The 16,154-nt window shown below is 40.2% G+C and overlaps 1 protein-coding gene across 3 annotated transcripts in view; it reads right to left on the bottom strand.

The window, feature by feature from the left end:
- The window catches only part of STN1 (STN1 subunit of CST complex), a 43,416-nt gene extending 27,377 nt beyond the window's left edge, over positions 1 to 16,039 (bottom strand). For all 3 annotated transcript variants that reach the window (XM_071563373.1, XM_071563374.1, XM_071563375.1), the window contains exons 1-2: positions 15,964 to 16,039; positions 15 to 154 (exon numbers count right to left, since the gene is read on the bottom strand). In XM_071563373.1, coding sequence (XP_071419474.1) covers positions 15 to 147 — 133 coding nt within the window. In that variant the 5' untranslated portion in view covers positions 148 to 154; positions 15,964 to 16,039. The remainder of the gene's footprint in view (positions 1 to 14; positions 155 to 15,963) is intronic.
- Between the last annotated feature and the right edge of the window lie 115 nt (positions 16,040 to 16,154).

The following is a 16,154-nucleotide window of genomic DNA, read 5'->3' as shown; positions in this document are numbered from 1 at the left end:
ATATAAATACATACCTGGCACCTGTTTAGATTCTCTCATTTCTTTTATATCTTTAATATAGAGTCTTGCAAATGCAGAAAACACAGGATCCAGCCCCCAGTGCAGAGAAGGTGCCTCTTCTTCATATTTCTTGGATTCAGACTGCATTCAAAACCTGTGAACACAGAGGGACTTAGTGTTCTCTACACAAGTAAAGAGCTGTTCAAATATGTTCCAATTGAATGAAAAAACAGCTCATGAATTTACACACAATAACACAGCAGAACTGATGATGAGACACAGGAGCTTATCTAATGCAACATTATATTTATTTATCAATATTTCATGTGTCACCACATGAAATATTCAAAGTATCAATACTCATGATTTGTTTAAAGTACTGAGAATCAACAGCATTTTCCCCAGTTCCTTCAAATGAATCAGAATTTCATGGATTTTTCTCCTATGAATCCATAGACAGAGAATCAAAGACAACACTTCTTTGAAAGAGAAGGATTGTAGGATGCTAATTGGCTACTTCCTGTACATCTAATTATTATTCCTCCCATCATTATCTTTCCCTCCCATAACATATTCTTCTCATTGTTTATCCTGTGCTTTATTGTGGAGGTGGGGGAGGATGACTTTAGATAAAACAAAAGCAGCGAACCTTCTTTATTTTGGACACAGTCTCCATTAACTTGAAAACTGTAATTTTCCCCTTTTACCTTTTCAGATTTTGCTGTTTAAGGCTTGCTATCTTCTGCCATTACCAGATCCAATTCTCTGCTTATCATGGTACTGATGTCAAAAAACCCAGCACTCAATTCAGAAGGATTCTCATAAAGATTTGGAAGCTGAAAATACATTCTATGAGCTCCTCCTGTATGGATAGCTAAATTGCTCCCCCAAACCTCTCCAGGTCACTCTCCAATGGGCCTCAGCCCCTTGCAGCTCTTGGGCAAAGGTTGTAAGTGGACTGATTTTGAATAGTGTCTGATAGGGATGAGATTTGGCACTCACAGCTCCTGAGGGGGAGCAGCTCCCAATTATGGGTGGCCAGTGATCTGTGCAGTCTGCAGGAGACACTTCTAGCTACTGATAGAGAGGCAACACACCATGAATAGCACATTAGCATCTTTATTCTTGGAGAAACTACAGAGCTTGAATTCTGGATAATTTCACTTTCAACACTTAAACTCCAGCTGGAAGGGGAAAAAAAAGGTGTAGCACAACATGGCAGAGTGTTGCTGACATTACTCTATCCTGTGTAAAGAACTGCAGACAACAATCAGATTCCTTTCCAACTTTTTGTTATTTAAATAACAAAATATTACTGTTATTTTGGTCATTACATTTGTAAGATGTTGAAAATATTTGATTTAGTCAGTTCTACCATTCACTTCATTGAGTAACTAACTCAATAGTTTTGTTCACACCTGGGTCTACATCTCTATCCCCATTACAGGTTTTCCCCAACCTTTCCCTTTTGCACTTGCAAATCTCACTCAAGTCTCCCCACGGAGCACCCTTTTTCAGCTGATGAATTGCAGACACTGCTCAACAGAAATTTATAAACAAAGCTGTTAAGTGTATGATCTTAACACAAGCTGCTATTCCTCCATATGGCAGTTCTTTGGTTGTTTGCTATAAACCATGTCAAATATAGACCATGAAGTTGCCCAAGCAAACAAATGGTTTAAACCTGAACTCTACTTACATGGTCATTGTCTTAACAATGACAATCTCTCTCTTTTTGCTTGTAGTCTCTAACACAAAGTAATATTCCTTTCTGCATCATGCCCCCCAGTTTACTCTGCATGGTTGCAAAAAGCCTGTCACAGTTCAGCACCCATTTTTACTCCTAGACAGACAGCAGACTGAGTTAACAGGCCAAAAAGAGACAATCAGGTAACAAGTCTGTCTAACCTGTTCTGTTTTGGGTAAGGAGACACTCACTGGGGCAAAAAGCAGAAGTCACTCCTGCATGTGTGTGTTTGAGGGGAAATTAATGAATCAGCTCCACTGGTTATTAAAAATATCTGCATTTTGATATTTTAGTAAACAGTTGTCATGCCTGAAATGCCCAAATGTTAACAGATGAAGTTTAAACAAGGCTTTTAGCTTAAATGAAGCATCTCCCCAATTTTTTTTTACTGCTTCCCTGTTCCAAAAGGAGAAGGATTTCTGCAGCAAAAGCTCTGTCTCAGAAACTACTGGGAGTTAAATCTCAAGTTCTGGAGCTTCCTTCTGATTCCCAGGTTTTGTTAAAGTTCTTCACAGGAGATATTTACACCTATCTCATCTGTCTTAATGTACAGAACACTCTGCTTGGTTCAAGACTGCCACAAACAGACAAAGTTTGATCTTACAGATCTGGCAAAGATTCCTTGACAACAAGCAAATCATGCCTGCAGCACTGTGAAGGCATCACAAGATTCCTTGAAGTCCACAGGACAAATTTGCTGAAGTCTTGATTTACAGACATTCCATCCACACCAGGTGATAACACACTTCAGCCACCCACTCACCTTCAGCAATGTTTGACAGGCACACAAAGGGTGTTCTGCAGGGCAGTCTTCCCTGGCCTCTTCATGGTTCCAACAGCCTTCCCAATCCCTGCCACCACCCAAACCCAAGACTATTCTTTCTTCCCTCCCAAGTGGCCATTTGGTAGCTATATTTGAACAATGACCTATTTAAAGCCAAAGCTTGTGGTCAGTTGGAAGGAAAAGCTATTTACTCCCTCCTGGATGTACTGCTTGCCTCCACACACTCCTATTACCAGTCCATTCTTCTTCTCAGCAGTTGTCTGTTTGCTCCTATAGCAAAGGAAGATGTTAACCATTTCCAAAGTATTGTTCAATGAGTTTCCAAGCTCGCTTCAGGCAGATAATTCCTCCAAGGCACACAAAATTCTTCCAATCAATTTATCTTTTGCTATATAACAGTATCTTCCCGTAACTTTTTCTTAAATTGGCACAGGAAGCCTCTCCATCCCAGGCAGAATGTGCCAGGGTTTAATCAATGAGTCATCCTGGCAAAAGTAGAACTTTCCATTATGTTGGAAGTGTTTTCAGCTCCTAACTGGTACCACTGGTGATATGTCACCAGCAAGGAAGATAAGAGCTGCCTGTACAATGGAGATCCAAGGGGCCAATAGCTGGCACTGGGGAGATGCACAGTGTCATAATCCATGAGAACACAGACAGCAACAATAGACAATTCTGAACAGATACTGTATGTACACCTGCTCAAGGAGTAAAGTGGCTTCTGACAGAAGATGGTGATCAGGCTTGGCAATACAAAGAACAGGGAGTCCTAGCAAAAGGTCATCCTTTTCTGAATTTTACTTTAAATGGAGTGTAATGATTTCAGGGTTGCTGTAGTACAAGGAATTCAATCCTGCTATAGGAGAAAAAAGGCAAGAGAAGCATCTGGTCCACAGCTTAATTAGATAGAAGATATCTGTATTCTATTTTTAACTCCAAAGAGAGGGTATAAAGAGCCATAATCAAAACCAAAAATAGAATTAGGTTCTTCTTGGGAAAATAACTCTGTTTCAAGGGCAAAAACCTGAAGTTTACATAGTAGATATCTAAATACAAATAAATGAAAAACCTCAAATTGAGATTATTCTAACCTATTAAAATAAGGCTGTCTCTTTCACCTACTGCTATCAACATTAGCTTTCCTGACTGCACTGAGAAGTAAACCAAGTCCATAATCCTTACAGTTATCTCGTGAGCTCAGCAAGGTATTATCCTAAAAAGGAAAGAAGGCAAACCAAGGAAAACTGGCACCGTTCCCAACAATGCCACCACCCAAACCCAAACCTGTTTTCTTTCTTCTGTCCCAAGCAGCCTACCTGGTAGCCTTGTTAGAATAGCTTCCTATTTAACACCAGAATGATTTATTCAACAGAATTAGCTCTGGTCAATAAATTTCTTTGCTCATATTGTGTCCACCATGTACTACTTTTTTTAAAAAAGGTAAAATGGTTGTCTTCCAATCCCAGTGAAATGGAAACTTCAAAGAAGACTATCTGTTTTAATGTTTCTTGTAGTATTTTCTCCCAATTTGATTAACAACTAAAGCTCTGGGAGAAAATTGCCTTAGTTTGAGACTAACTGTATGGAGACAAGAAAAGGTGTCTTGCCAGCCGTTGTCTGCAACTATTCTGCAACTGCTGGCAGGCTGCTGCAGAGATTCCTTCTCAAGGTAGCTGTGAATCAGAAACAGAGAATTTATGCATTAATACAAGCAGCTTAAACATCCCACCAGGCCTTCACTCTTCTCCAAAGACTGCCACTAGTTATACCAGCACTTATGATTTCCACAGGAAGCAGCTCCTAAGCTGCTGGAGTTGCCAACCCAGTGCCTTAAAACAACTTAAAATCACTACGGGTTTACTTGAATAAATTAGACTACAAACTATGGCTGTAAAAGAACTGCTTCATAGGTCAGCCATCCCTGCCACAGACAAAGCAGCTTGTGGAAGGAGGAGCAGAGTCAACAGCTGGGTTTTGTAACACCCTCTGTCATCTGAATTGAAATCATCTGTGTCTGAGTCAACACCCTACATGACAAATGAGTATTATTCAACTCTTCATGATCAGCAGAGGCAATCCCAGCATGTAGAGTCAAAACCACCATATTTCAAGAAATGTTTTTAATTACCCACAGCCACATACAACATTTTAAATTAGAAACAAATAAACCCACCATATTATTGTACAAGTAGATCTTATTGAGCTGAGAAGTAAAGCCTTTGGTTACAGTTAATATGAAACCAAGAATCTAAAATTGAAAAAAACTCACAAAACCATTACTCAAAGACAAAAAAAAAGGCTTCTGGAAAAACGAGTATTGATATCAACTTAGCAACTGGGCAACAATAAGGTAAGGTCAGTTTGAATCCACTTTCTGCATGGTTATTCTATTAAAAATCAAGGGAACATAAGCACTTCCAGTCTTTCCTAATAAACTACCTTCTGCTCCAACTCATTTTAAATCCTGTAAGTTTTGATGCTACATGCTAAAACAACATGTTGCACTACATGTCCTGTAGATCTCATATACAGAGCAAGCACAATTCCAATTTAAAAACATGGTCTCAAAATAAAATTCTGAACTTCCAGAAGTTTAGCACTTCCTAAAATGTTACTTGTAGAAGGGTTAAATGTTTGTCTAAGATCTTCAGATAACATATTAACCAAAAAGAACAACAGATTTTTTCCCCTTAAAGATACTCCTTGAAATTTTAAACATCAAACATCTTTTAATTACATTATATTGCAATACACTTGCCTGGCAATGGCAGTGCAAGGCAAAAGGCCCATCACCACAACCTTTAGACAGTAGGAACTGTATCAAGAACACAGAAAGGCATTGTCCACAATACTCATAATAATCAGGATATAGATAGGGGCAAGGAACCCTTGTTTTATCAATAAACTGACCCCACTGTTGTGTAATAAACTTCCAGCAGAGTTAATGTCTCCATGTCATAACCTGTAACATGTTTCCCTCTGTTTTTTCCTTTCCACAACACTGCGTAGAAAACGTTCTGGACAGGCACATGTGGCTGCAGGACTGGCTCTTTCAACATCCACAATCTTAGAAGGAAGGGGGACAAAGCTTGCAGTCCCAGATTGCCTTCTTTGTCATTTAAACGTGGTTTATATGCAAGTTAAACCTTGTAACAAGGTTTCAGCATTCTATTTTCCAAAAGCATGGTTCTGGAAAACTAACAAGGAAGTGTGAAACAAAATAAACAGTAGAAGTAGCTCTTTCTGACCTTGTCCCATGGTTAGTCACAAGCTGATTTCCTATGAAAAAGAAATGAGCAAATTGCTCATCAGACCAGTAAACTAGCTCTATGTGTGTATTTCTCATGTTCACCTGTAAGCTTACCAGAAATAAGGTAGTAGCACTCACTACTGATATTCAAAAAGCTTCATTGACTTCCTTCACTTCACTTATTTGTATTTTAAAGCTATTGGATAATCACACTGAAGTGCCTCCTTCAACTAATTCCCTAACCTCTCTCAAGCAAGGGCAGGAGGAAGCCTATGAAGATGATTAACTCTCCCTGAAAGCTCTTAATCACCCACAGTGCTGACAGAACGCGCCGAGCTCCTGAAAAGACATTCTTTCCCTGGGAGAGAAGGTTCTCAGTTACTAGTGATAAATATAAACAAAAGTAAAAATAAGTTACTTCTTACAAATACTAAAGCTTCTTTCTTGGCAAAAATGTGTTATGAAAGCTTTAGTAGCACGAAGATTCCAAAGACCCTCTAGGAAAAGGATTTTTTTCTGATAGATAAGTATAATAGGGAAGGGATCCTGCCCCTCTACTCAGCCCTAGTGAGTCCTCATCTGCAGTGCTGGGTCCAGTTTTGGGCTCCTCAGTGCAACAGAGACATGGAGCTCCTGGAGAGGGTCCAGCAAACAGCTACAAAGATCAGGGGCCTGGAGCATCTTGCTTATGAGGAAAGGCTGAGGGAACGGGGCCTTCAGCCTTGAGAAGAGATGACTGAGAGGGGACCTCATCAATGTCCATCAGTATCTGAAGGGAGGGAGCCAAGAGGATGGAGCTTATGTTTGGTGATGCCAAGCAATAGGACAGGTGGCAATGGGCACAAACTGATGCACAGAAGTTCCAGCTGAACCCGAGGAAGAACTTCTTTACTGTGTGGGTGACTGTGCACTGGAACAGATTGCCCAGAGAGGCTGTGAACTCTCCCTCACATGAGATATTCCAGAACTGCATGGACACAATCCTGAGTAACGTGCTGTAGAGGACCCTCCTTGAGTAGGAGGTTGGACCTTTCTGACCTTACCCATTCTGTGTTTTTGTAATGTACTGATACAACATAAAGGAATATTATCTCCTTCAAGTGAACTAACAGAGAAAAGGAAATAAAACCTAAATCACCCTGGTTTATGGTAACAGAGTCAGCTTTCCTACTTCGGTATAGCAATGGAACATATATTTAGTGCCCCTTCCTGAATGAACACTTTCAAATTTCAGAAATTTGGATAGAAGTGGTAAGCACTTAATACCTTTCTGAAGTGACTGGGCCTGCAAACTCCATGACAAAGGTAACTCAGTTTCTACAGGCAAGTGCTCCTGCTCATTTCCCTCCTTCCCCTTTAAACTGATTTATGCATCTGGTGCAAATTAGAACAGTCTCTGGAATAAACCAGAATTTATATATGAACATTCATAGCACAACAGAGCACTTAGTTACAACCACAGACTTTAATATAATCAATTTAACATTTGGTCTAGGCACACAGTTGTGTGTTCTGAAGTTTTGAAAATATTCCTGGCACATACCAAAGCATTAGATTATGACAAATGCACTTAATCTTCTGAAATCAAGTTGCATTTTTATTTGCTATGTAAGGAAACCTTTTAACTATTATCAGAACACTGTGAGATGCGCTTGAAACCTGGTGCAAATAGCACCATTGTTGACACATACAAAGTAATTAAAATTAGAATAATTTTGAAATCTCACATCCAGTTAGGACCATCACATATTTTGTGAGCATAACTAAAGCCTGAGATTTCTCATTTGGAGCTCTTTTGGAAGATTGAGACATAACTAACTCCTACTATAGAAAGATTAATGCAGTTAGCTTGACACTGGTCTTGGATTCTAGACCAGCTACATTTATTCTTTGTTTTTTTTAATGCTATTCCACAAATGATTTTTTTCCCACCTCCAAATAAAGACTTGTAATGCTTCCTGTCTGAAGACCCTTCTTGTAGAAAAATCCCAAAAGTCAAATCTGTGCAAAAGGAAGAGTACCAGGGATAAAACAAAACAAACAAACAAGCACTGAGACTATTTATTATTACAGTATTCTCTCTTTTAGTTGGGGAAGTTTGAACTATCATCCCACATAAGAATAAAGCTTTTCTTATGCTTTTCTAATGCTCCTCCCACACGTTCTCTGAGCCAACATCTAGGAAAAGTATCAAAAGGGTGGTGGTTTTGTATCAGAAATGGTACAATTCTCAGACTGCTATTCTCTGAATTTCTTACTGTTTCCTCCTTTCTGAGGATTAGAACTTTTATACCTGAAATCAAGCACCAGATTTCTTAGTCACACCCAGGTTGCTCTGACCTGGGCTCTAAACCAGAAAGTTCTAGAAATGCCAAAGGTATATTTCTTATTCCCTAGGACAAATGGTTCTGCACAGTCCTTTATACTGCATTCTGTGAATAATCTGAAGAGTAGTTTCCTCTCTGCTAAGGAAAGCTGGCTCACAATCCCTTATCTTCAGCTGCTAAACTATTAGGATGTGTTAAAAATTCAGCTTGCCCTTTATTAACTCTGGGTCAGCAATTTTTGCAATTCTCTGAGGACATTCTCAAAAAAATGAGGATCTTACCGACACTCCCTCTGAGGTCTGCCCAAGTCTCATCACAGAGAGCTGATATAGGACTGATACACAACAACCCAAAACTGCCCAGGAATACCCACCCTGCAACAAGTATCTTCTTAGTAGCTTTTCTCCCCACGAAGCAGAGGCAGCAAGGCTTGTAAAACCTTTCTCCAAATCCAGTCAAAAGGCACTAAATGGACATAACACTGTGAAGATTACTGAAGGAAAATACCTCACTGATGGCTGTGGCTGTAACTTCTTCTGTGAATCCCTGTTACAGCTAACATGATAAAGTCATTACTATTTCTGACTTCTTGGTATGTAAAAAACCCAACAGCCTTTTATAAACTAATTCAACTGTGTCCTTTAGTGCATTTGAATTTGAACAGATGCCACTCCTCAGCTCATGCTCTGAAATGAAGTCAGTCCTGTATACTTTATCCAAAAAACATGTTGTAGTTCAGTCAGAAGCCACAGGAACTATTTTTCATATAGGTAATTATATTTTCTGCTACAATTCAGTCCACTTATTGTAATGGGTCTTTTTGGCTTAATCCATAAATATTGCATGGTGTACCCTAAAATATAATTTTGTGGATTTGCTTTTCAAGGTCCCTTCTGTCAAACCCCCAAACATTTCAGGACACTTGAGACAAAAAGTGCATCACATCACAATGATCCATTTTATCATAAGCAAGTGGTAGTGCCCAAAGTTTGCACATACTATTTATTGTTGAACACAATAGCTGCTGTTTGCCTTAACAATTGACATATTATTCCAGCTCCACTCATTGCTGATGTACCAAGATGAGATCCTGCATAAAACCAAAATCTACTTTACAACACATAGTCAACTATTCTTTTGCCTCCAAAATGAAAATTGTACAATAGCCTAATAAAATCTAGGTAAAAAGAGGAGAACAGTGCACACACAAAACCTATTATAAACATGGATGTAATATAAAAATAACATTATTCAATGAAGAAATGTGTGGTCTTTTCAGTAAAATCAATTAAAATTTTCAAGTCCAGTTTTGCATTACTAAACAGTTGATATCTCACATTCTATACATTAATTCCCCTTTTTGCTAGTAGACACATCTCCAGTATTATCCACTGCAATGTCTCTCTTTGGGATATTACTAAATAATCAATAGTTTTTAGTGCTACCTTTTGTCCTTTATTGTGTGTGTGAAATGTTCCCTATGTTCAGTACGGTATATTTTTAATAATAGTTGCAGAAGGCATAATAAACTTCCTTCTTATGCTCACCACATAACCAGGAATGGGTTTGCTGGCTGGTTAGCCAGCCATATTAAAAAACAGATTTAAAACCAACTAATTTTCATATTACAGAACAAGTTATTTGGTTCCAAGATTCCAGAGCTGATCAAGATCACAAGAGAATACAAAGTCCCTTCTGGAAAAAAAAAAAAAAGCTCCTGGGAAACAAGAGGAAGAAATTGAGGATTTGCAGAAAGAAAAGCAGCAACACATGTGGGGTTTTTGTTCAGACATTTTTTTGTGCCAGTATTGACTGAGGGCAATACTGAGATGCAAAGCTATCTTTATCCCTTAATAAATTTCTAATCCTTGCTGCTATGTGAACTAATGCAAATTTGAAAGCCACAAACAAAAAGACCAAATCAGCTCGTGACTGCTGTGCAAGAGGAAAAGGTCTAATTACCATCTAGAGGAAAGACAAACATGGTGAAGCATTTGCAATACATACTTTCATGTGACTTAACTAAAGCTTCTAATATCCATCAGATGGAGGGGGCTCTGTGAGTTTTAAAAACTTTGCCTTGTGTTTATGTATAGTTTTGATCAAATAAATGTTGTTTTAAATACAATCTCAAATGTTTAAAATGGTTAGAAAGAATACAGCATTACAGCTAAGAGTAGTAGTATTTTAAAGGATTTTATTTTAAAATAAATGAGTATTTTACGTAGACTTATTCCTGTGTGGTTCTGTGGAAGAATGTTACAATCATCATAATGTGGAGAGAACTTCTATTACACTAACTATTAAAAAAATGCAACTATCCACCAGTGCAGCTCAATATTTTAATATTAACTGAAAATCCCTGTAAAAGGAGTTTTTCAAATAAGTACAAATTAAAGAGTCCAACCTTCTTGAAAAAATTTATCATGAGGATGTGAAATTTTCAGTTGCATTAGTCAGTTAATCAATAAAGAGAATTAGCCATGTTAGTTTCAAGTTGTTGACACCTTCCATTACATCTGAGGTTTGTGTCTCACTCCCCTCCAATGACATTGGACTGTTTCTGAACAGCAGCCCTGAAGGTGATTTTCTTACAGATCAACTAGAAGGAACAAGAAAAAAAACCATTTCTTTTTGCAGTAACTTCAATGCAGCCAACATGTTAAAACTTGAATACCTTTGACCTACTATGTTTCCAAGAAATATTCTTAGACTATTTCTTGAAATATCTGATCCTTATTCAACATTTCAATATTTTTATTACTGCTTTTTCTTCTGCTATTTAATTTAAGATAAAGCCTATTCAATAAAACATCACAATGTTTACTTGGAAACATTCAGGTAATTTGGCAACTTTTGTATTTGGTCTGTCATCATGCTCAGAGGTGTTGCCTGACGTGAAGAGAACTGCACTCCAAGAGTTCTCCATAGGCAGGAAGAAGAACTGTCATCACAGGTTTCCAGGTAAACTCATCTCCCACAGTGAAATACTGTGATGAAGATTAATTAGTGTCTAAAATGGGGAAAGGTGAGCTGCCCTCTGAAGGTACATTTCCCCACTGCCTACTGAAAAAGCATGGCCAATTTACAAAAAACACACAGATTTTTCTGAAGCCAAGATTAGATGAATGCTGTTCCTAAACACTTTAACACTTTTTTCTCTTTTTTAAAATGCAAACATCTAGTAATACCCTCATGTGCTGAAGCTTCCAAATGTCACATGTTTCTGTGGCAATTCTTAGATTAACTGGTCCTGCAGTGATGCACTAAAAAAAAAAATTAAAACAAAACCCAGTGATCATCCCACTGTACTGTTGAGGCCACACTTTGAGTGCTGTGTTAGTTTTGGGCTCCTCACTTGAAGGATATTGAGGTGCTGGAGCAAGTCCAGAGGAGCACAGTGGAGCTGGAGAAGGGTCTAGAGAAGACCTATGACAAGGTGAGGGATTTGGGAGTTTTCGCCTGGAGAAGATGAGGCTCAGGGGTGACCTTATTGCTCTCTACAATCCCTGCAAGGAGGGTGCAGTGAGGTGAGGGTGTGCCAGTGACAGGACAAGAGGACACAGCCTTAAGCTGCACCAGGGGAGGCTCAGGTTGGACATCAGGAAGAATTTCTTCACTGAAGGAGTGGCTAAGCATAGGGACAGGCTGCCCAGGAAGGTGGTGGAATCCTCATCCCTGGAAGTGTTTGAGAAACGTCCGGATACGGCACTTGGAGTGCTATGGAAAGATCATGGAGATATGAAAAATAGTATCTTTAAAGTCAATGTACAAGACTGAAAGCAACTGAAAACATTGTGGTATTTAAAATCCACTGAATTGATGTGCTTCTGTGAGAAGCCAACATATTCAGAACAGAATGAAAGGAAAAATGGCTTATGATGAATGAGAGAAGGGAGATAAAACACAGATATGGGAGAGTCAGCAAAACTTTCTCATAAAGCCAAAGGAATGAGGAAAGTTAGTAAAGTTATGGCGATACAAGACAAAGTATCAGAACTTAATTCCATAAAATCCTGAACTCCAAAGAAAAAGAAGTCAGATTCAGAGGGAAGCAAGACAGCATTTGGAAATAGCTTCTGATACAGGGGCTGCACACACAAGGTCTCGGCAAGAACTAAGAATGCAAAAAGGAGGTTGGAAAGGAAGGTGGTGAGTTAACCAGAGGGATCTGGAAGGTGCAGTGGTGCTTAGAACTGAAATGAGTCCAATACAGCACTTTGGGAATGGATCAGAAGAGAAATGGCAGAGCCCATGAAAAAAAACCACGACGTAACTGGAATCCATCAGTAAAAACACTGTGTGCATCAATTAAAGAAAACAGAAAGGACAGTGTTGAGTGCCAAAGGTGACAGACAGATTAAGACGGATAAAACGAGAATTACACTTCAGATTTAACCACGAACAAGCCACCTGTGACCTTACAGCAGTTCAATGAACACAGTCACCATAAAGAAGGTTGGAAATCAGTGAAAGTGTGGGTGGACAGAAAGTCAAGACAATACAAAAATATACCATTAAATATTTTGAAAGAACTGAGGACAAGATGTAGGACTGCAGTGAAAGGGCAATATATGCTGTGAAGAACATACTTCAAACTAAATTTCTGAAGTGTTTACTTTCAATTAAGAGACACTGGAGCAGTTTAAATAAAACAGAAGTACACCTTAAAGAGGGAGTTAGGAACAGTGGCAAGTGTGATTGAGGCAACAGGAAAGGATGGTGATATTAAGCAGCAGAAAGGACAAAGGAAACTTCTAAACCACAAAGACATGAAAAAACTGCCAGAAAGAGTTACAGCTATTTTCAAGCCAACACATTTGATGAACAACCAAGATAGTTCTTTAATATCTCCACTTTAACATCTTCCAGTGACATTTAAAGGAAGCACTGAATTTCCAAGAAGCTTTGCCTTAAATTCCTGACGGAGAAATTTTAATACAACTTACTTTTACCTTTTTATCCTTACCATCTGGAAACATTTACAGTTGCTAAAAACTCCTGCTATCAGGAACAAAAAAATCACACACACAAAACCCCAGGCTTCACACAGCCTCCTCCGTACCAGGAAGTCAAAACAAATTGGGAAAGATTTGCTACTACCACTTAACCTTCACCTTACAGAGTTTATTTTTAGGATTGAGTGGCAAGCTGTAACTCTAGAGTGAAAGAATAAGGAAAAAAATGAGACTGAGCCACAGCTTCCCATTTCAGACACACTGGTTTTATCTTGAATTACTTGTTAAAGTGTAAGAAAAAAAAAAAGTTAAAAGTAAAACTTTATCACTAGATTAATTTCTCCTTTCTTGTGCCAGCCTTTCATATTTTCAGTGTTATGTGAATTAAAAGCTCCCTGGAACAGGAAGACTCTCTTTATAAACCTAAAGCAAGACATTTGCAGTAGTACCTGCTCACTTTTAGCCACTGTTGGATGACCCTTCTGTTCCGTTCTGCTCTGAGTGAACCTCTTTGATCACACACAAGTTCACAGCAAAATGACACATTACAGAGATGGTGGGTGTGAAGTGCTTACAGTCCAATGTTCATTTATCAACAGAGCTGAGAACAACCAGGCTCTGCTATCCCATCCCGTAACTCCCAGCTCAGCTACACCTGTTCACACACAGCTTATGAAATTTTCTTTTAGTTTTGCATTTATTTCCAGTTATTACAAACTCTGACATTCACACACACACACCCCCCTCTGCTGCCTTGTGACAGTAACCCTGAGGCCGAAGAAGAGATAATCCTGCTTAAGCACAAGCAATTCATGCTATGACTTTGTATTCTTTTTTCCCCATCCTCTATCAATCAGTCAGTTTAAATAAACTTATGAAAATTAGTCCCAAAGCACTTTTTCATCCAAGAGAAGGACAGTCAAAAACAAAATAACCAATTAAAAATACTAAAGAAAATTATTATTAATGCCATCATTGCATTTTAACATCCAAAACAAAGTTATCATCCCACATGAAGATTAGAGAGAGAAAAAGAAACTGAACTTTAAAAATTAAGATTTCAGAAGCTAAATTGCTGCTGGTAACACTAGAGAAATCTTATCAATCACTTTCTTTATTACTGTATTTAATCCAAACAATCTCCATGAAATTTGCAAATGAAGCTAATAGCTGGAGTCACCCAGCCAGATCACAGAAGAGAAAACAAAAATTTGGACTGCAGTTGTTTCTTGTTATTACACTCAAATGAATAAACAGTTTTGGCTTTAAGACCCTCCTCAACAGTTTTACATTTTATGGCCGAGCTGTCAGTACAAAGGCACCACTAAGCCCAACATAATTTTTGAAAAGCAAACGTTGATTATTACAACAAATCAGGTTAGCAAGAGTTCTTGAAAGGCCCTCTATCCTTGAAGTGGTACGTCCCTTGAAACTGATTTTATACAGTTTAAAGAGATTGACTCATGACTCAACACTGTTGTTTGATTCATAAACTCTGTGTGTCAGGGGCCTGGGACAGGACAGTGCCTGGCACAGGGTGTTCCAATACACTGTAAATACTGTTAGCACCACTAATTACTGAACATACACCACCAACATATTCTTAAAAGGCTTCTATCCCAGCAGGTTTCAGCTAAATCCAACATTACTACTACATGATGCAAAGTTCAGTTTCAGGCAATTTTGATGCCTTTTACTTCCTTCTGAACCACCTCTCTAAAATTCACTACAAAAACCTGTTATTTTAGAAAACGCTCTTGCTGAAACCCCTTTCTTGACTCAGCCCAGGATCAGCTGCTCCCACGAACTGCTTCTTTCAAGGACATTACAAAGGCTGCAACAACAAAACCATCACAGGTGCGTGCCAATTCCTCATTATTATTACTGAGTTTACATATGGACTACTCTCCCTAGATAGCAAACCAGTGTCATGCTAATCAAATGGTCTGAGGGATGACAGACACCAGAGGCTGGATCTTTAGAAGCTCATCATGCAGCTTAAATTAATGGCAACCGCAGGCACTCAGGTTCATACGAGGATAAGGCATTACACGATTTTCCCTGGCTGTTGGTCTCATTGTCAGATCTCTCTCAGGTCTCTCAACATCGCCTCAGCTGCTGGATCGACTCCTGCCTGTCACAGCCCAAACTTTTCTCCATGTCCAACAATCGCCCTTTATCCAGGCAAGGGAATCCCTCATGCTTTCCACTGAAGAAACACCACACACTTGGTGGCATATACACAACTATTAAAATACAATCATACTTCAAGGTGATGAAGGAATCACTTGTGGGAGGAGAAGGCTGTGAGATAAGGAAATTCAAGCCTGTCCCGGTGATTAAATAAAATACCGAAGATACCAGACATGCAGCACATGAACATCACACCCAGCTATGACCGAACGCCGTGACCAGCCAGGAGCAGGTCTAAGAGCACCACTGGCCCACAAATAAAACAAAGTGTTCCAGCATCGCCTTTTTGCTGTCAACACCTTCCCCGGAGAGCCTCGTCCGAGCCCAGACGCTCCGGAGGCCGCGCCTGCAGCTCCGGGCACAGCGCGGGGTGGGGGCTGGGGGCTCTGCCGGGAGGGCAGGCCCTGCCCCTGCCCCTGCCCTGGTCACACCGCGCTGTGCCACACGGAGGGGACACCTCCCGCACGGGACAGCGGGCGGCACCGGGAGGGGCGCGGGGGGCCCTGCGGGACGAGCAGCAGTCAGGGCAGAGGAACGCTTTGCTACACGCCTCTCCCATAGCAGCACACAGAGGGCGAAAAGGAGAAGCGATCTCCCTTCCCGAGGGAGGGCACAGGCGGGGCGGGAGGGAGGGAAGGAGAGACGGCGCTGCCCCCGGGAGGGGCAGGAGCGACCCCTCCATGTTGGCCCTGACACCGACTTACCCGCCGGAAGACTCCGCGCGCTCTTATTGGCTGGCGCCGTCGCCGCCGTGTAACGTGATCAGGGGAAGCCCCGCCCCTTCCCCGCGCCTGTGCCGGTGACGAGCCGCTGCCGGTGCGGCGCGTGCGCACGCGCGGGAGGGGGCGGCGGTGGCGGGAGGGGCGCGAGGCGGCCCCGGGAGCGCGGGCGGGGC

This window comes from Pithys albifrons, chromosome 9 (genome assembly GCF_047495875.1).
Source record: "Pithys albifrons albifrons isolate INPA30051 chromosome 9, PitAlb_v1, whole genome shotgun sequence".
In the NCBI taxonomy this organism is placed as follows: Eukaryota; Metazoa; Chordata; class Aves; order Passeriformes; family Thamnophilidae; genus Pithys; species Pithys albifrons.
The sequence above is the reverse complement of the archived record's forward strand: the minus strand, read 5'-3'. Positions and strand labels throughout refer to the sequence as shown.